Here is a 20,911-nt window from a genome sequence, read left to right as displayed (position 1 = left end):
CAAAATGAAAAGGGCTAACTCGATGGAAGAATGATATAAGTGGTGTCCTCCGAATGTAGGGAAGGTCTCACCAATACGCTGAGTGTGTATAGATCCTTGATAATGCTCTTATTAACGATCTCCTAAACCTGTCTCTGCATCATAAAATGATGCAGGTCTAAATGGACGTCAGTACATGGAATGTACGAGTATGTAATATGGCAGAATGAAACATACCTCAAGGAAAAATAACATCGATCCACATATCTCAAATCAGAAAGATAAGAGAGACTCAAATAAGGCGTCATAAGTCTAAAGTAAGAATACATTTTTAGACAAAAATCAATTATATACCATACAGTCCAATCCAATCATATACACTCAACTCAACATTCAACTCAATAATCGAATCCAATCTAGTCACATACCATTCTATTCAATCCAATCACAATTCATCTAATCCGATCCGACCATATACAATCAACTCAGCATTCAACTCAACAATCAGCTCAAAGGACTCAACTCAGTAAATATGCAAATTAAATTATGCAACGTTTTACAATTCAACTCAAAGGACTCAACTCAATAAATATGTAACAACTCACTCAAGTGTCCTAAGTCTAAACAAGAATATGATTTAGACGGGACCAATCACATAAGATTCAACTCACTCTGACTCAGAGTACTATCAATACCTATTTGGGAGTTTCTCTTAATCGACAACCATCACTTATGAGCCAGTGAAACTATAACAAACCGACGTTGTTGTCGCGTCCATTCATACTTTGTCAGGGTATGAACGAATCAACCAATCATGGATCCAATCCAACCAGGAAGCTCTCGGGGAAGCATCCGACTTTAACGGTTCAATCCCTCCTACGTTTGGCAACATAGGTATTGGGTTCGAGTATGGACTATACTCTTGCCCAATTCGGTGCTCGATACTCCTCTCAAAACTCAATGCTTATAAAACTCCATCCAATCAACTCAATCAACTCAATCAACTCATATCGACAAGTCTCATTACAACCTTGTCAGCTTATCAACTCTATTACGATCAAATCTCTTCCAATCATACTATCCGATCAATCTCAATCATATCTTTCAAAAGAAATTTAAATGCACATTTATAGCAACATATGGACATAACCAATCATTTCCTCCATCCATTTGAGAAATCTTTGAGACTCATCACAACTTTAAGACTTTAAACCGACACTTAATAATAGGCAACATTGTTTTAAGAAAATAACATCATTTATCAAACCTACATAATTAAGAAGATCAATAAAACATATTTAACAACTCATCTTCATCAACTCATACTCACATAAAGGCTCATTTTAGGAACTTCTTAGCTCAATAACATCAACACATATAGAATCAAATAAATAGGGGACAAAGCTCATACAAACATAATCACATGGTTAAAGAGATCAATAAGACATATTAACAAGTAAAATGCTCAACTCATTTATAATCAAAATACTTGTGTTTAAAATAATTAAAAGACTCCTCAACTCAACTCAGATTATGCAAATCACATATCACATAATCACATTTGACTCCAATCCGCTCCATCACATAACATCCTCATCAATAGACCTCTTCATCAATCATTCTACACATATTAAATAAGCACCATTCACGCCATCACTCACACCGTCATCAAAACATCATCATCACATCTTTGTAAAGTATCCTTATCACATCAATCATCAAACATCTACTCTAAAATCCTTATTTTTATCTTATGTTTATTTTATAGAAGCAAAGAGACATTCTTAACTAACCAATTTATTTTTTTCATTCCAATCAATACATATATATACACGCAACTATCCATCTCAACCTCAAGACATTTATGACAAGAAATCTCATCTTTGGTTCATGTGAATGAAACATGAACCCATATTCTCAACAAAACTCAACTCAAGAATATCGTCAATACCTATAAATCTATATACAAAGATACATTTGTAGTTAATAATATGAAAAATAACTATTTAGTAACTCAATTCATTAAAATCATCAATCAACCATTTGTATCTAAAAACATTCCATAGTTTAGGGAAAACTTTCAAGAAAACCCTTTCTAGAAGGTGCAACTCTTTCACAACTCCTAACCAACACATCTATGGGCATATGGAAGAACTCAATCCATATTTTAGGTTAGCCTTACATACCTTATTTGAATACTTTGAAGAAAACCTTGTTGTTGGGTCTTCAATGGAGGACTCAAATCTTAAAGCTCTTGGAACTCTTCTTATTGGAAATGGGGAAGAAGAAAGAGAGAGAGAGAGAGGAACTCCTAAGGCTTTTCTAGAGAGAGAGTGGGGCTAAAAATATGATCTAAAAATAGTCTAGGGTCATACATATATAATTTGGGTAAGTTCCCAATTTGCCCCTTCTCAAAAGTTTTGAAAAATAGGCAAAAATGAACCTAGCGCGATAGTGGCGCGTCGCGCCATTGCAGCGCCAGGCCAATTACGCCTGAAACCTGCACATCTCGTAGTGGTGCGCCGTGCCAAGAAACAAACTACTGAGGCACATTCTTGGCGCGATAGTGGCGTGTCGTGCCCTTACGATGCCAAGGCCAATATTTTCTGGGTTCTGGAAATTTGCTTGAAAAACCCTACACACCTTATAGTGGCCGCCACGCCAGAGCCCAAACTACTGAGGCATGTTTCTGGCGCGATAGTGGCGCATCGCGCCACTGCGGCACCAAGCCCAGTTTTTCAGCAATTGCAACCCAGGCCTGAAAATCTCTGTTGTACTAATCTGTAGTAAAATTGCCATAACTTTTGATTGCGAACTCCAAAAATTAAAATCTTGGTGGTATTGGAAAGAAGACTCAAAGACCTTTAATTTGGTAGGTAATGGCCACCCAGTTTTTTATATCCTAGGAGATGTGGTCGTTTGAAGTTGACCCTTATACTAACTCATCCGAAAACTTAATCGATTGGAGTTCTTTGGACTCGACTTGGTGTTAGAGATCCCTTATGACCCCTAAACACATCTAACACACTTCAAATACTTAGGAATTAATCCTAACTCATGTGTATAATTACAAGTCCTCCGGTCCGAATCTACCCATACGTGAAGAAATATTTGAGTCTTTGCGAAAAAAATTCTGGGGTGTCATATTTATGGGACTCAGTGTCATCATATCATCATATACCGTATCCGGCCCTTTATGGGACTCGATGTCATAATCATGATATAAAATCTTAATCATTATCAAAGACTCGATAATGTAAGAAGATTAAGTTATCGTCTGAGGACTAGAATAGTAGTGTAGCCATATCGAGTGCCTTCTAAATACCATTAAGGCCTATACCACTTAGGATCTCGGGAACCCTAGACATGTACTAAAGTAATACTAACAGTTCATAGAATCAGGGATACCCATCGTCACATCGTCCTTAGGACTAGGAGCTTATGTATCCAGTACTTCTCAACATATGGAGTTCAAGGAAAGTACTTCAACCTATTACAAGAGTTTGACATTCAGAAGTGAATAAGAGATACGAATTAGATTTAGGACTTAAGAGTGGAGTTACCCCAGAGTTCGTATCACATTTTACTTATAATTAGGACATTCCAAAGGAAGAGAAAGAATAAGCTTTACCTAGTCTCTACTTTTCCTCAAGGAGTCATCATTTACATATATCGTACTCGGCCCGCCATGGGCTCGGTATCATAACCTTATTATTGCATTACCTTAACATAATAGCACCACACTTATGTCAAATACATGTCAAGAGGAAAGAAGGGTAGCTCTACGTACTTATGCCAAAACATGCCAAGAGAAAGGAGATAACTTCACATACTTACTACTCTCCATCATATAGAAGCCTTGAGAGGCAATAACTCAACTAGTATAGGAGTTCTACCATCGAGAAGTGAATAAGACTTATGATTCATACTTGGGGTTATATGAATGGAATTATCCCCACATTTCGTATATCAATCACTTAAGGCTAAGTCATGCCAAAAAAAAGAAAGGGTAAGCTTCACATACATCTTACGGATTACTCTTACACGTTCGCTCATCGTCTCTTGAACCTATTTAACATGAAAGTAATACTAAGGTTAATGACCTTTCACTTTCCAATTTCCAACTCTACACCCAAGTACTCATAGGAGTTATTTCCTTATCCATTACCCTCGACTAGTTTGTTACTAGTTCTGAACCTATCAAAAATCGAGCAACATCTCCTCTATAACTTCAACATCCCCGAGTTTTCAAATTGGCCATAATATCAACAACCATACCACCAACAACAAACAGAAGCATATTTACAAGTAAATCACTTCAACCTTACAAAATACAAGCTCCAAACTACGATACGAAAATAGAGTTTTTTAATCTTTATTTTGCAAAATCTTTAACCATACCAAATGGAGAGTCGTCTTGATGCAACCAGCAGTACCCACACCCTTTTTAAAATACTTTAAAGTGCAACATGCAACCCAACCAGCTGCACCCGCAGCACCACAACGACAACCCACTACTCGAGTTTGATTTAGCTATAACCACTTCAATTTAGTTTGTTTCCAACATCAATCATCCTTATGCAATTTTTCCACATCCAACCTTATTCAAGATATTTAATATACCTCATATAAACATCATAAGCTCCAGTTCAAAAGAGAAAACTTTACCTTACCCAAAACTCGTCAAAACTTGTCGGAACTCGCCTCAAAATTTCCTTTTGTGCAGCTGAAACTTTGAGGCTGTTTGTTAACATTTTGGGGCTGTTCCAAACCATAGTTTATGTTACAAATACCTTTATAACATCATGGTATACCCTAGATAATTAATTCACAGAACTAAATCGGAGAACTTACTGTTTTCCTCTCCAAATCCGTGACCTTCTCTCTCTACCTCTCTAGTTTCTTCTCTTTTTTATTTCTCTAGAACTTTGTAGAAAGAATGGTTTTTTGGATAAGAATGATCATAAAACACACACACACACACACATATATATATATATATATATATATATATATATAGAGAGAGAGAGAGAGAGACAGACCACCTTAGGGGGGTGACACGTGTCAATTCCTAAGTGGTGACACATGTCAAGCCCTAAGTGGTGACACGTGTCAAGCCCCTATTAGGCCAACACACCCCTTTCCTCCAATCATGGGCTGCCATGTGGCATGTGGGTCCCACCCCCTCTTTCTCCAACTGCTGCCACGTGGCACAACCAACTGTTGCCATGTGGCACTCTCTCATGCTGCCATATGGCACTTTTTTCCCCTCGTGGGTTCATAATCTCGTCTTTTTTACGAATCTATGTAATATTTGCTACGTAAGCTTAGTACGTACTCAAGTAACTTAAGTATGTAAGATTTCCAAGTTGGTAGCTTACGTAAGTAAGTCGAGTTCTACGACTCATTACTTGGCCTCCAACTCCTTCCGGATTCTTATAACCGTATTTCTAACCTTCTCTACTATGGGGTATCACATTCTCCTTTCCTTAGAGTCATTTGATAGCGTTATAGATTATCTGGCTCACATGACAACTTATAAGAAGCTTACGATCCTTTCAAGAAACTTAAGAAGCTTAAATAAAAACTTAAGAAGCTTAAGAGGTTTAAGAAATTTAAGGAGCTTAAGAAGATTGAGAACCTTCCAAGAAACTCAAAAACCTCTCAAGATACAAAATTCTTTCAAGGTAAAAAAGTACGAGGTGTAACACCTTCTATGAAGGTATGGACCAACACCTCATTAGCTTGATAATGATGAGGGCAGCTAATGAGTAATGATTTAAATCTGTCTTATGATTGGTATAAATTTTCTCTAAATTTTTGCTTAAAGCTCAGAATTTTAGCCCTCAACTTAGCCGTCTTCCCCGAAGGAAAGAACCTAATAAGAAATTTGTAAGCCAAATCATTCCACAAAGTGATTGAATTTGGTTGTTCCAATTTCAACCACCTCTTAGCTTCCTACAACAAGGAAAAAGGAAACAATGTTAACCTCACATAGTCAGGAGATACCCCATTAGGTGTATAAGTGTCACTAATCTCCAAAATATTTTGGATGTAAACATGAGGGTTTTCATGAGGCAATCCAGTAAACGGCCATTAGAGTGCAACAATTGCACCATGTTCTATTTTAGTTCAAATCTTCCTCCAGCTGAAGGTTTTTGGATTCTAGAGGTGATATTTTCTATGAGTGGGACTGCCACATCACGCACTATCCTGGCTGCCATCTTCACAAGGATCTCTTCTGGAAAGACCTCTCCTTCTGTATCGTGATTATCCGCCAAATTGAGTTTATGTATTAAGTTTTTCAAAGCTGCTATTCATTTTTTTCGTTGGAAGAATCATTCAGGCTTGGATAATGGATCTACAAGCTCTTGGACTTATGTTTAATTTGGCATAAGTCCTCGGCAATGACGCCAAAACTTATTGCTCTCCAAATGCACATGCAAGTATACGTGGTCTCAAAAGTAATATAGTATCTCTTTTTGAGAGTCGGATGTCAAACCCACAGGGACTATACAACTAGGCTTAGTTAACTTTGCAATGGATTGAATTATTAGTGTGTGTGTGTCTCAAAAAGTTGAGTTTGTTTATATCTACGAATGATACTACCAAAACTAGGTGAAACTACTTAAAAGATGTCAAATAGAGTTATCAATTTAAAGACGAGTCCTTGGGCTGTAGCAATTTAAGATTTCCAGTTTAATCTCCTTTACCTTAGTATCCAAGGGGTTCCCAACTACTGATTTACAGGGTTGATTTTACAATCTCTAATTGCCTATTCTTGTTGACAGCTTAACTACATTGTTGAGCGGGGATAAGCATGAACCAACAAAAATGCATTAATCTTTTCATCCTGTTTAGCAACCAAACATGGTGTATAGATATGTGTCATAATCATTCTATACACTAATTATTCTAGACAACTCTAAAATAAACATGCTACTTATATTCTAGTATTTTATCTTCCTTTCATCTCCCGAGTTAAGGATAGAGAACAAATATGTTTCAATGGTGATCAAGAGAATTAAAATAATTAAAACAAGAATATAAGAGTAACTTCATATGAAACCCATTTTCAACCAAAGCAAACAGGAATTAAACTTTCATCTTATGGATACAACCCAAGAACAAGGGAATTTAGCCCCTCATAGTTTTTGAGATAATTACATGAAACATTTGTAGTATAAACTTGAATATAAAGTGAAAAGAAGGGAGAAATATCACCAAAGTAGGGGTTCTTTCATCTTCCTTCAGCCTCCCTCCGACAAGAACAAGTGCTCTCATAAAAAATGTAAAAGTGCTCTTTATAGCACCAGAAAATGCGTTGTTAAAGCAATCGCACTGAAGTACGTAATGCGGACTTGTCTTGTTCCAATATAACATTTTATTTTTCCTCTTTTGGGATGAATTCAACTTGCACATGTCTAAGGTCTGCGATGCAGACTTGTCGCGGACCACACTGCTTTGCCAAATAATTTTACATTTCAATTTTGATCAACATATGTCCAAGGTCCGCGATGCGGACTTGTCGCGTACCACACTGCCTCGTGAAATAATTTCATTTCTTCGTTTGTTGATTCTTCATGGCCAGGTCCACTATGCGTACTACACTATTTTGGCAAATACATTCTATGTTTTGGAATAAAAAGTGTAGATCCTTACTCCGTGGTGTCTATTTGCTTTGTTGCAGTGTATTTTAGTTGCCTTGTGATTTATTTCTCCCTTGAGTTCCAATTTCCATCAAACCATGCTTCTAATGTCCATTTGTACTCACTTAGACCTGAAAGTTTCTAAACATGCTATTTAGTTATAATAATACGAAATATGAACAATATGAACTCAACTTTAGGAATTTTATTTTCGAATCTAGCAATAATTTATGGGTTTTAGTTGCTATTGGGCACGTAAATGTGCCCAAGATCAATTACCTTCTAGGGTCATTCGAGGCAAAACACCCTATGAGGTACTTTTTGGTCAGAAACCCACCTATGATAATCTAAGATCCTTTGGATGCTTATGCTATGCATCTACACTCACTCACACTAGAGACAAGTTTCAACCTAGAGCTAAGGAATGTGTTTTCCTAGATATCCTCCCAATCATAAAGGATCCAAGCTTTTAGAGATTGCAACCAAGACTATTTTTGTCTCTAGAGATGTCAAATTTCACGAAGATATTTTTCCTCTTGCTATATCACCCTTCTTCTACCACATCTAGACTATTCCTATCACCTATATCTCCGATAGTTGAGTCAGAAACAATTTGTGATCCTCGTTTTCTCTATGATTTTGCCCCTTCCTCTCCTTCAGACCCTACTCCATTCACCATTTCCATCCCCTCTATTCCTGATCCTCCTAGCCCCATAGCATCTCCTTTGCCCCCTAGGAGACCTGAAAGAATCAGTCAAAAGCCTGAATATTTGAAGGATTTTATATGTAACAGTGTTTTACTTACTGATGTTACTAATTCTTGTTTTGTTCATTCCATAAAACCCACCATATTTTCATTTGGATCATTATCAATTCCTAATTAACATATGATAGTATTTGCCAACTGTCACAGAACCTACCAGTTTCTCTGAAGCATTTAGTCATTATGGGTGGACAAAAGCCATGGAAGCAGAAATTGAGGCTCTACAGCTGAATCATACTTGGGATGTGGTGGAGTTACCCCTTGGCAAGAAGCATTTACCTTATAAGTGGGTTTACAATGTTAAACGCAGGTCTAATAGAACCGTTGAAAGGTTGAAAGCCAGATTAGTAATGAGGGGGGATATTCAGAGAAAATGGATAGACTACACAAAGACATTTTCTATGGTGATCAAAATGACCACTATCAGATGTCTACTCACTGTTGCAACTAAAAAAATGGAAGGTATCCCAACTCGATGTTAACAATGCATTCTTGCATGGAGAATTACAAGAGGAAGTTTTTCTGAAATTTCCAGCAGGTATTTCTCTTCCTAATCCTAATCATGTTTGTCTTCTCAGGAAATCCCTTTATGGGCTCAAGCAAGCCTCTAGACCCGACTTTCTGGTGCATTGAACTACTACAAGGGATACACTAGTTCTTTGAATGACTATTCCTTATTTTGTAAGGTTATTAGTAGACACATCTCTATACTTGTTGTATATATTGATGATAATTTACTTACAGGAGATGATCTAACAGAAATTAATGATATCACATCTTTTCTCAACACTGAGTTCAAAGTAAAGAACTTGAGAGATATCAATTACTTTCTAGGCATGAAAATTCTTAGGGAACAACAAGGATTCATCATTAATCAAAGAAAGTTCACCCAAGATCTCTTGCAAGAATTTGATTGCTCCAGGCCTACTTTTTCCTCTCCTCTTGATTCGTACTCAAAGCTGCACGAAGATGATAGCACATTGTTGTCTGATCCTACAATTTATAGACATCTCGTGGGAAAGCTCAACTATCTAACCCACACAAGGCCTGACTTATATTTTGCAATTCTCAGTCTCAGTCAGCATATGCAAAAACCTAGTCTTTCGTATTTCTCGGCAGCTCTCCGAGTCCTGTGATACCTCAAGTCTAATACCGGACAGGGAATTTTCCTCTCTTCCTCACCATTTCTTGACCTTTTTTCCTTTTCTGATGCAGATTAGGCCTCCTACAGAGACACACGCAGATCAGTAAGTCAGTATTCATCACTTTGGGAGGCGCTCCCATTTCATGGAAGTCCAAGAAGCAGGTTTCAATTTCTCTATCATCCGCTGAAGCAGAATATAGATCTATGAGAGAGGTTATGGAATAAATTACTTGATTAGTTCGTCTCCTTGAGGATTTCTCTGTCTCACCGAATCTTCCCATTCTAGTTCACTCTGATAGCAATGCAGCTATCCATATCGCTCACAACCCCGTCTTTCATCAAAGGAAAAAACATGTGGATCTTGATTGTCATTTTGTGAGACAACAATTCTTATCTCTTTGTCATTTGTTCCATCGAAACTTCAGCTCGCTGATCTCTTTACCAAGCCCCTCTCTGGAGTCTCCCATCGCCGCATACTGAACAAGTTGGGGGTTCACTCACTCACCCCCAACTTGAGGGGGGATGTTGGACAAAGGTCCTGCACCATTAATGGACAAGAATGCTCATCATCCAGCTTATCGAACAAGAAGATGAAGCAAAAAAGAAACGTCGTTTGAAGCTCTGAATGATTCTAAGTTTTCGAAAATAAACTGATGGCCTCAACAAATTATTTGGGCTGATTAATAGCATAATGAATATGTGGTAATATGCACAAGTCTTGGGCTTCAAGCAAAACAAAGTTAGTTAGGTTTTATTTGATGTATTCTTTGTAATTAAATTCAGTTCTTCGAATTTTGTTGTAGTAGTCCATAATATGTTTTATAAATATTTGTAATTACAGAATAATGAAAGACAAGAAAAATTCTGAAAAACCTCTATAGTTTTTTTTTAACCTATTCCTACACAGTACCATCTTCAAATAATTCATATGGTTTCTTGTTACCGTACAAGTCTATATGTCGAATATGATGACATTCAATAGGCATCCCACGAACGAATTTCATTAAATATCTTATGAGTTCTTCATCACGAAATTCCATCCCCATAGTAAATAAGGAACACTTTCTTCTTTTATTTGTTTAAACGAAAAGACTTGAGAATAATGCGAATTCCAACTATAGATACAGAAAAAAAAAACTGAGAAGATGTAGAATTATTTTCTAGCAAGAAAATACCTTGCAATATATATAGAAGAGAAGGGAAACAAAGACATCAACAAGTATGTCCTAATTCGGATATACTAATTACTAGAAAAAGTAACAAAGTGTATGAAAAATACATATTGATCGATCACTACTTGAAGGTACCTACGATTGGGCTTCTAACAAAGTGCTTGGATGACGTCCACCTCAAGTATCCCTGAACAAAATTAGTGCTTGAACTACTTGATCGGCGGCTAAATGTTACTTGATATGTTTTCTTCTGGTTCAACTCGGAGAAATTCAGGACAGGAGGGTTCACTTTCACATCCACTCCTTGGGGTGGCACAATTTCCACAACATACGGCGAGATAGCTTCACCAACATTAGTCACTTTCCTCGTATATGTTTGAGCTTCTAATCCAAGTCCAATTGAAAAAGAAGGATAATTTAGTTCTGCTTCAGGAATTTTTGATGAGCAATTCACTTTTCTCAATAAAACATATAAGCTGCTTTGTTTGGGTATTTTAAACCACATAAGTAATGAACATAATTCTCAGGTTTAATGTCATAGATTAAGCCTGGATCACTTGCTCTTAACGGATTAACAAGTCCTGCACCAGTCGCGAATATGTCACTGCTTTCATCAAGATCAGAAGTCGTCATGATTGCTGATTTAATAGCAGCTGGAGACCAGTCAGGGTGTGCACTCTTTACTAATGTTGCAATTCCAGATACGTGAGGACAAGACATTGACGTTCCAGATAAAATCTTAAAAGTAGACTCGGTATCCATATTCTTAGTCGGCCACGCAGCAAGAATATTAACACCTGGAGCAACAATATCTGGTTTCAAGATGCCAGGACTTGCCAAGTTTGGGCCTCGGCCTGAAAAGCTAGCAACTTCTCGAGTAAAATCATCTTCAAATATGGTTCCTCTGAATAAAAATGTGGCGAGAGGGTTTGATGTTGAATTCATGTACGATATGATCTTTAGTCCATCTGTATAACTGATATGTACTGCTGGAACAACATGTGGTTCGGCAGAGATAGTGAACCCTCGCGATTCATCGTTCATGAATATCATTCCAGCACCACCAGCATACTTCACATAATGTCCCTTACCAATTCTAGTAATATTACCATCAGATATACACAATACAATTTTTCCTTTGACATCCATATTCTCCAGTGACTCCGCGCTGCAAAATGCATCACCGACATTTCTAATCATGGGTAACAGTGTCTCGGACAAGTCTTTGGGCTGGAATGCTGATTCGCCTTCAATTTCTTGTCCATCTCCAAGGCATACCGTGGATCTTAGTTTTCTGTCAGTAGTGCTTGCACCAACAGTGAGTAGCCATGGATCTCGATTAACCACAGAGCCTGGTATTGGACCTGCATTGCCAGCTGAGCAAGTGACGAGAATCCCCTTTTGCATAGCAGTAAATCACCTTCTGCAATAACATCTGACGTCCAAAATTGGTTAGACTTTGTGCCAATGGAAATAGATAGTACATCAACCCCATCCTCGATTGCAGCATCAATTGCAGCCAATATATCGGTCTCAGGACAGCCAATGCTTGAGAAGACTTTATACATGGCAACGTGTGCCAGCGGTGCCATACCAGATGCTGTGCCATTAGCCATGCCTAAAACGTTGGCCCCGTTCACGAAATTTCCAGCAGCAATGCTTGAAGTATGTGTACCGTGACCATATTCATCTAATGGGGTCCCATCACCTGATTCATGGAAATATCTAGCTCCAATGTGTTTGTTGTTACAGGACGACCGAGAGTACAATTCACACTTGCCATTCCACCTAGCCGGTGGAGGGGGCACTCCTTCGTCGTGGAAGGATGGATGATCAGGCGTAATTCCTGTGTCTAAAACTCCAATTATCATACCTTTCCCATAATTTGACTTTTCCCACAAGCTGCCTGATGATCCCTTGCTCTGTTGTAGCCCTAAGAAATTTGTAGTATGAGTGGTTTGAGGATGAAAAAGTTTTCGTGGTCGGACTGATATGATCCCTTTCTTGTCTTTCAAAATTGCAACTTCTTCAGCAGTTAGCATAGCAGCAAAGCCATTTAGGACATTATGATAAGAGTAAACGATGTGTGAAGATTCGTTTAGAGCCAAAAACGAATGGTGCCATTTATGCAAATCTTCAAAATTTGAGTCATGATCAGGTGATGACTTTAGATGTACAATGTAAATCTCTCTGTTGTTTTCATGGCTTCCAAATATGACTAAGGATTGAAGAAAAAGTATGGAAAGAATCACACTTAGATAAGAAGTTTGGTAACAATACTTAGTCATGGACGCTAATGATGTACTTACGTGAGATGGAAAATAATTTGTTCACAAACTAGAAAATAAGTAGAAGATTATTTATTTGTAATAGTGCAAATCCTATTTTAATTAGAAGTTGGAAAGTCTATTCCTATTCCTATATGAATACAAATTATAACCAACATGAATTAAATAAATTAGGAAATATCAAATTCTAAACAATTTTGATTTTAAATTATTTTTCAACAATTGGCTAACACCTCCTTTAACAGTTAATTTTATTTAATTAGAAGATATGGATCGAAAGAATTAGAGTTCAGTGAAAATTTGAGAAAGGAACAGCGTTTTATTATGTATGACAGTATGAGTATGACGTTCCAAATTAATTGATTTGAAAATCCTTTTTAGCCCAATCAAGTTACTCCTATTTAATTTTGTAATTGTTAAAAAAAAATATAAAAAAAAGCATTTGCTCTGTCATACAATGATACAGCTGCGTATTTTCCCAAGTAGCTAATCATATTTAACGGTCGGTTTAAAAAAACACTTTTTTTTAATTATTATTATTATTATTATTGTTGTGGTGGTTGGTGTTGTTATTATTACAAAGATATAAATTTTTATATAACCTACTTTATTTTATTAAAGGAGAAAAACGTTACTCTTTCCAATAAGTTTTTTTTGTTATAACTATTTGAGAAATTTTATTATGTGAACATAACTAACAATATTTATGTGAGTGACTCACAGTGAGTCTAGTTTATTTTTTGACAAGTGGACTCATGGGTCCCAACTCCCACTCCCACAAGCTTGTTTTCAAACATTAAGTGAGAAGTTGTATTATGTAGTCGGATAACAAATATTAATTATGTGAGTAATAGTTTATTTTCTGATAAATGAACTCATGGGTCCCATACGCTTGTTTTCAAATATTAAGAAATAAAGACAATATTAAAGACTATATTTTTCCTAATTAGTAATTAGAATGCATAATAAAAAGAAATTAAAATCTAAAAAGATCTACAAATCGGAGGCATGGATATATCCATCATGATAAGGTAAGTTTTAAATATACAATAATATCATAATATTTGTTTCATCAATTAATTTTATCCGTAAAAACTCTATAATGGATTTTCATTAATTTTATTTATTTGTGGAGTCTATATTTACATGACATAAAAAAATAATTTATTTTGTCATGTCAGATTATTTTTTTTAATGATAAATTTAGAGTGAATTAAATTGATATAAATGCCTAATAAGTTGAATGATTTATTGATACAAAATAAAATTTAATGACTTTACCAAATAAATTTTGAAGTTATGTGACATTTTGATATGAACTCTAATTATGGAAACTTTGTTTTCATTCCCTATTTTCTTATTAATTCCAAATTTGTATTTGAAATGGTCTCTATTGATTTTAATTTTAAAGTTTTCCTTAGTTTCTTATTAACTCCGATTATCATACCTTATTTGACTGTATGTTTAAAAGAATCGATCACTAGGTCCCAAGCAATTCTACCTTTTTTTCATTATCCGCTATCTTTTTACTGACAGCATAACTAGGTGCTGGTACTCAATTAGTTTCTTATTAACTCCAATTATCATACCTTATTTGATTGTATGTTCCGATAAAAGAAATAGTGGTACTTCAATTTTTGTGAATAGCGAACTCATCTAACGAAAATAAATCACACTTGAATTTTGAAAGCAGGAGATTTAACTTCAAATTAATAGTACTGGATGTGTACTATTTCATATCTCATAGCCGAGGAAGAAGAATCAGCTATTTATAGTCATCAAAAAATGCTTCAGAAATGATGCAATGGTTCAAAAAATGTAACACTGATTCGTATCGGTGTTGCTTTAGCGAACGTGGATGTAAAATTGTACACCTCCCTTCAAACCAATGCACTAAAGAGATTCATCGTTTCAATCACGTGTCTCGCATGTGAGGAAAAATATTGGGTCAAAATTTCGTAGTCAAAGCTGAGCCAAACAAATGACTATGACGATGCGAGACTTGTCTTATTCTCAACCGTTTAAGAACATGAAGGAGTGCTTCTATATTTAAACACTTAAAAATTTCTTTCTTCCACTAATATGGGAGGATTGCTCTTTTCAAAAGTGACTTTACATTTTTCACTTTCCCTCCATTTTTTATTCACATTTCATCTCTCGAACCCAACATTACTAAGCTGCTCGCTATTAGCTCAACTCATGATTTCAATCTAACTTATTTTAACTTATAAAAAAAGTTATGGGTTGATATGTTACCCAAATTGACTCATAAGAAATCTTGTCAAAATTTTTTTTAAGAAAACTTTATTTTAATTTGAAAATGTTGGTAAGCAAAGTGATTGTATGATCAAGAGGGTGTAAAGGTGATTTGGATAGAATCTCATACGGGAAACCATGTTGTAATACCACCTGATTATATATTATGCAGTTTCAGTAGAGATTTATTGTTGAGTGTTGTTTCCAAAAGTGTAAGTAAAGTTGTTGCTAATGAATCAGACAAATGTGCAAGCCAGGAGTGCTTGCTATGAGTTACAATTACTTACCTAATCATGTTAAACCATGTTTCCGTCTTTCTAGAAAATTGGGAGGTTAACATAGAGAGATTGATCAACTTACGGCTTTCTAAGGAATTAACATAGAGAGATTGATCAACTTACGGCTTTCTAAGGAACGAAAGGCAGCTCAAATGCTTGGAAGAAGTTGGAAGACTACGGTTAAAAAGAGAAAATTTAATAATGAGGCACTACAACAAAAGAGACACTTAGTGGCTCAAAAACAGTACTTAGTGATATGACATTGTGGCTAAATCATTTATTTGTGGTAGTGAGGTGAGACGCCATAACATATATATGGTGTCCCTGATCTGGTTCATGACAATTTGAAGAGAAGCTGAGAAAGAAAAGTTCCTGCTTTTGTTTCACTATGATAATTTGATAAACAAGTAGTGGAGCTCAGTAAAATATAGATTACATTCTTCAGCTTCAAAATGCACAACACATAAGCCCTCATGCTGGTCAATGTTTTGGTTTGAAAATAAAACAGTTGGTTACTTTTTCCCTTTCAAACAAATAAGCTATCTTTGATTTTAAAAAAAATAGCCCTAATTGCATGATGAAGTTTGCGTTATTGTAAAATGATAAGAGAAAAAGAAGTTATATGAAGAAATTAAACATAGGTGTCATAATCTTTTTACTGATCTTGTTGTGTAATCCACCAAATCAAAAATGGAGATGTTCTAGTTATACAATACAATGCCCTCGACTGCTGTTGGCCATTTTCTTTCCACAAAGAATCTTTCGGTGTTCCTGTAATAGTATATATTTTTTCATCAAAATTCAGAAAGTTGGAGGGGGAGGGACATATGTCATGCACTACTCTCTACAATTTGCTGAACATTCACTCTTTAGTTACAACAAAAGAACATCAAGCAACCCGTCAAGGAGCAGCAAATTTCTGTGTCGTCCAGCAAATTATGTATACTTTGGTTGCAGAGTTTGAGAGAGGAATCTTAATGTGCACTCGGCGTGGATGAGATTGAATTGCATCTTTCTTGATCATTTGGTGAAATTGATTTGTCCAGTTACCATTTCTGTATTTATAGTTTCTCCATTTGGTGTCAAAGCAGGCATAAAAGGATCCTACATCCACAGGTCAGTCAGAAATATTAGCGAGTTAAGAGTAGCGACAACTTGGTAACATGTAACGGAGCATGGACTTGAGTTAATCAACAGATATGTATTAGACCATATACCAACCTGGCAAGACAGAATTCACACGGAAATATGCCGATTACTGAATCCAACAAACTGACCATGCATTCAATACAAGCACTCACGATGATCATAAAGGTATCGGGTGGCCTTTCCAACAATCCATGCTGCAAAGTTACACACTGTAGGCAAATAGTAAAATATCTCAAGTTAGTTGAATAGAGAATAGCAAGTAATTCTATATCACTTGAAAGAAGTTATAAGCTCTTTCACCATGTCAAGAGATCTAAAAGGAGTGACCCAAGCTTGAAAATCGAAATTTATTTAAATGCTACAACTTTAATAGAAAAAAAACTCTGTTTCACCAACAACCTTTAAATTAAGACAGAGAAGCCGTTAGAAATTTTCGATAACATATCATAAATTAAAAACATTCAATTACAGTTTGCAAAATGTACAAAGTTCATTACTATACACCTAGCCATCATAGAAAGTGGAGAAAATAACTATAGCTTTTGTTATTACTGAATGAAACCAACTAACAATGGCATTACTGCGATACAAAGTGACTTCATTTTCATGTCAAAAGTAGCAGCCAAACCAACACATTAAAGAGGTAAAGTCTAAAAACCTGAGCTTTCTTCTCATTAACCATGTGGTCGAAATCTTTAACTTAAGTTTTATGAGCCAGATTTTCCTGAGTTCAATGCCTATCTTATCTGTTTTCTTTTCTCGTAGTTTTTTCTCTAAATAACTAAGTTCTGTTCCACCTGATAAGCATAGCAAGATACAACAAATCTTCATCCTCACCTTTCTATACAAGATTCACATTTGGAACATAACCTTCTATGGTCATCTCCTCGTACAACAAGTCTAGTGCCTGTTGAATCCCATCTGCAATTGGATGTGACGAATCACCAGCACGAAATTCAACAAGTTGAGAATCCATCTCAATCCAGCTACAGCCTGGAATTTTAGTCACACCTTTCTGTCTCATTAATTGTCTCATCCTTGCTGAATCATCCCACCTTCGGAGATTTGCATATATCTTTGATGATATTATATAATTACCCGAATTTGACGGTTCCATCTCAAGGAGTAGCTGCATCACTCGTTCCCCAACATCAATATTTTTGAGCTTTTGACAGGCACCAAGCAATGCACCAAGTAAAATTTCATCTGGTTTTTGAGGCATCTTCTCAATGAAGTCCCATGCCTCATATACACGACCAGCACGAGACAAAAGGTCAACCATGCAAGAGTAATGCTCAACTTTTGGAACCAATCCAAATGATGAATTCATTATATCAAAGATGTGCTTGCCTTGATCAACCAACCCTGCATGTACACATGCTGAGAGTACTCCAACAAACGTGACATCATCTGGGTGGGCATCACTACTATTGAATGACATGCGCTCAAATAAGGATAATGCCTCTTGTGCTCTTCCATGAAAGGCAAGAGCAGAAATCATTGCATTCCAAGAGACTTCATTTTTTCTAGGCATGCTTTCAAAAATTTGATACGCATCATCCAGTTTGCCGGATTTTGCATACATATCAATTAAGGCCGTAGCTACATATATGTCATGCTTTATTCCTCTTCTTGATGCATAGTCATCGATGCTTTTTCCGACATCCAAGGCTCCAATTGAAGCACACGCAGAGAGAACACTTACTAGCGTGATATTATTTGGGTTAACTCCTGCCTCCTTCATGGCATTGAACAAAGAGATTGTTTCATCGGACAACCCATTTTGTGCATACCTGTAATAAATATTATTCAGATCCATGGAAGAGACTAATAAAGGAGAACAATAAATGGTTGTACTAGTAAAACAGAAAAACCTCAACAAGACAGGACATAAATCACAGCAGGCGTCATATTTTTTATGCTTCAAAACAAAGTATTCTTTTGGTTGTCAAAATGCACATTTATTTGAAAAAAACTATAACGGATACCAATAGAATTGGTAACAGCGAGATACTAGCATAGATTTCACATAGAATTTGTTGGAAGGAGTACCGCAAGCCAGATTTGGATTTGGGGTACCCCTTGCCCAAACAGAAAAATGATACAAACAAGGATAACTATTCCTTAGTCCCAAGCAAGTTGCAGTTAGTTATATTAATCCTCATTTTTTTTCATAACACTAGTGTTCGAGCAAGCTTGTGTGCACCTCAATTAATTTCATGGGGTATTTGCTACCTCACACCATCACAATACCGATAACTCTGTCCACCAAGACTTTGGCAGATCGGAGATCACCTAGTATGTTTGCCTCCGCTGAACTTTGAACTTGAGGTCTCATGGTTCTCAACAAAATCCTCACTTATCATGTTTCTCCATTTAAATTCATCTCAAGTCGTTATTACACGAAATAAAAATATAAAAAAAATTCTACAATTTCTCTATATTTCTATTGACATAAAAATCTCATATAGGGTTAAAACTCCTAGAAAGCATTAGATCTAAAGTAAATATACCAACACGACTAAAACATACTTCCAACCATCTTGATGTCGCCTATATAGAGCTTTCTTTCCATTGTGAACCAAATAGTAAAATGATGATCTCAATTAGATTAAACCTGATCATTTAATGCAAATTGCAAGGATATTAAAAAGTTGAAAATAAGTGTTTACCCTGAAAGCATAGCATTCCAAGTTATGGCATCTTTCTTCCTCATAGCATCAAAGATCCTTCTAGCAGAAACCAAATCTCCACACTTTCCATACATGTTAATCAGAGCTGAACCCATAAAGGAATTCATCGCCATTCTCTTCCCCACAACATACTCCTCCACCCACTTTCCCAAATTCACATCCCCCAAATCCCAACATGCCCCAAGAACACTCACAAGACTCCTCTCATCAGGTTCAAACCCCTCATTCCTCATTTCCATAAACAATCCCACTGCCTCTCTCGAGCAACCCTTTTGAGCATACCCTGAAATCATAGAGTTCCACGAAACCAAATCTCTCTGTGAAATTTCATCAAACACCTTCCTTGCAAAACCCATCTTCCCAAAACGTGAATACATTGTAATCAAAGAATGACCAACATGAAAATCTACAAACAACCCATTTTTCACCACCTCACAATGAGCTAATCTACCAAGCTTCACAGCTAACAGATTCCCACAGCACATAAACACAAAAGGGTAAGTGAAATTATCAGTTTTCAAACCTAAAGACTTCATTTTGTGGTAAAGTTCTAAAGAAAGATCAAATTTTTGCCATGTTGTAGTTAGCCCTCTTATCATTATGTTAAATGCATACTCATTGGGGCTATTAATATGTGAAAAAAGAAGAGCAGCATAGTCGAAGTTTTTTAGGTCTATTATTTTTGAGAGCAAATAGTTGGCTTTGTCTATAGAGTAAATTAACATTTGGGTATGGATTTGTTGGACTTGTTTGATTGTAATACATTTTCTCAAGAAGAATAACAGTTGTTGAGTAATGGGAGAGCATTCTTGTTGATCATTGAAAGCTTGATTTGTTGTTTCAATGGTGAAAAAGCGGGAGAATTTACATTGTTGGGGTTTAGCTCTAAGAAACATTGTTTGTCTTAGGACTATCTGAGAAGCAGATCAACAGGTACACAATTTGGGTCCATATTTGGGCTTTCGCATTTACTATGGCAATTGGGTTTATACTTTGTTAAGATTTTGTTCTGAACCATGTTATATAGCGCTAATCAAAATCAAATCGAAATTGATAATCCGAATAAAAAAAAGTTATTGATTTATCCGTAATGGATTATTGATTTAACGATTTTGGTAATGATTTTGATATTTTTTATTATCGAATTATTGATTCTTAATGGTTTGAGATTTTTTCTTAAGGGGTTAATCGATTATCCAATAGTAAATTAATAAATTATATTTATATCATTCGGTATATAAAGTCATTGACTTATCCTCTCTCTTGCGTCTCTCTCTCTCTCTCTCTTTGTAATATGTATTTCCACCTTTGTCTCTCTATATTTCTATATTTTTGCTTCGCTCTCTCTATATGTATGTATTTTTGTTTCACTCTCTCTATACTTTCACATTTGTGTGTTGTCTTTTTATATTTTCGTGATTAAATATAAGTGATACAACAACAAATGAATACAAGTGTTACAAGAGCAAATGAATACAAATGATACAATAAAGAATGAATACAATCTATTGTATATTTTTGTAACAACCTGAACCATTGT

General features: G+C 35.9%; 1 protein-coding gene and 1 pseudogene across 1 annotated transcript; both read right to left on the bottom strand.

Annotated features, from left to right (window-relative positions):
* Positions 1-10,828: 10,828 nt before the first annotated feature.
* On the bottom strand, positions 10,829-13,000 carry LOC129892906 (subtilisin-like protease 4; annotated as a pseudogene).
* Positions 13,001-16,173: 3,173 nt separating this feature from the next.
* LOC129891275 (pentatricopeptide repeat-containing protein At2g34400) lies at positions 16,174-20,350 on the bottom strand. Its single transcript, XM_055966574.1, has 4 exons — positions 19,351-20,350; positions 17,516-18,471; positions 16,751-16,887; positions 16,174-16,633 (listed from the first exon to the last, which is right to left on the bottom strand). Exons 1-2 carry the CDS (start codon positions 20,265-20,267, stop codon positions 17,520-17,522), a joined length of 1,869 nt encoding a protein of 622 aa, XP_055822549.1. The 5' UTR covers positions 20,268-20,350; the 3' UTR covers positions 16,174-16,633; positions 16,751-16,887; positions 17,516-17,519.
* Positions 20,351-20,911: the final 561 nt, after the last annotated feature.

The sequence above is a fragment of the Solanum dulcamara genome, chromosome 6 (assembly GCF_947179165.1).
Source record: "Solanum dulcamara chromosome 6, daSolDulc1.2, whole genome shotgun sequence".
Taxonomy (NCBI): Eukaryota; Viridiplantae; Streptophyta; class Magnoliopsida; order Solanales; family Solanaceae; genus Solanum; species Solanum dulcamara.
The sequence above is the reverse complement of the archived record's forward strand: the minus strand, read 5'-3'. Positions and strand labels throughout refer to the sequence as shown.

Excerpts from the sequence above, each read along its gene's own strand:
- LOC129891275 (XM_055966574.1), bottom strand. The coding sequence starts at position 20,267 with ATGTTTCTTAGAGCTAAACCCCAACAATGTAAATTCTCCCGCTTTTTC. Across the intron at positions 18,472-19,350 it reads TGGAATGCTATGCTTTCAGG|GTATGCACAAAATGGGTTGT; the intron begins GTAAACACTTAT and ends TATTTATTACAG.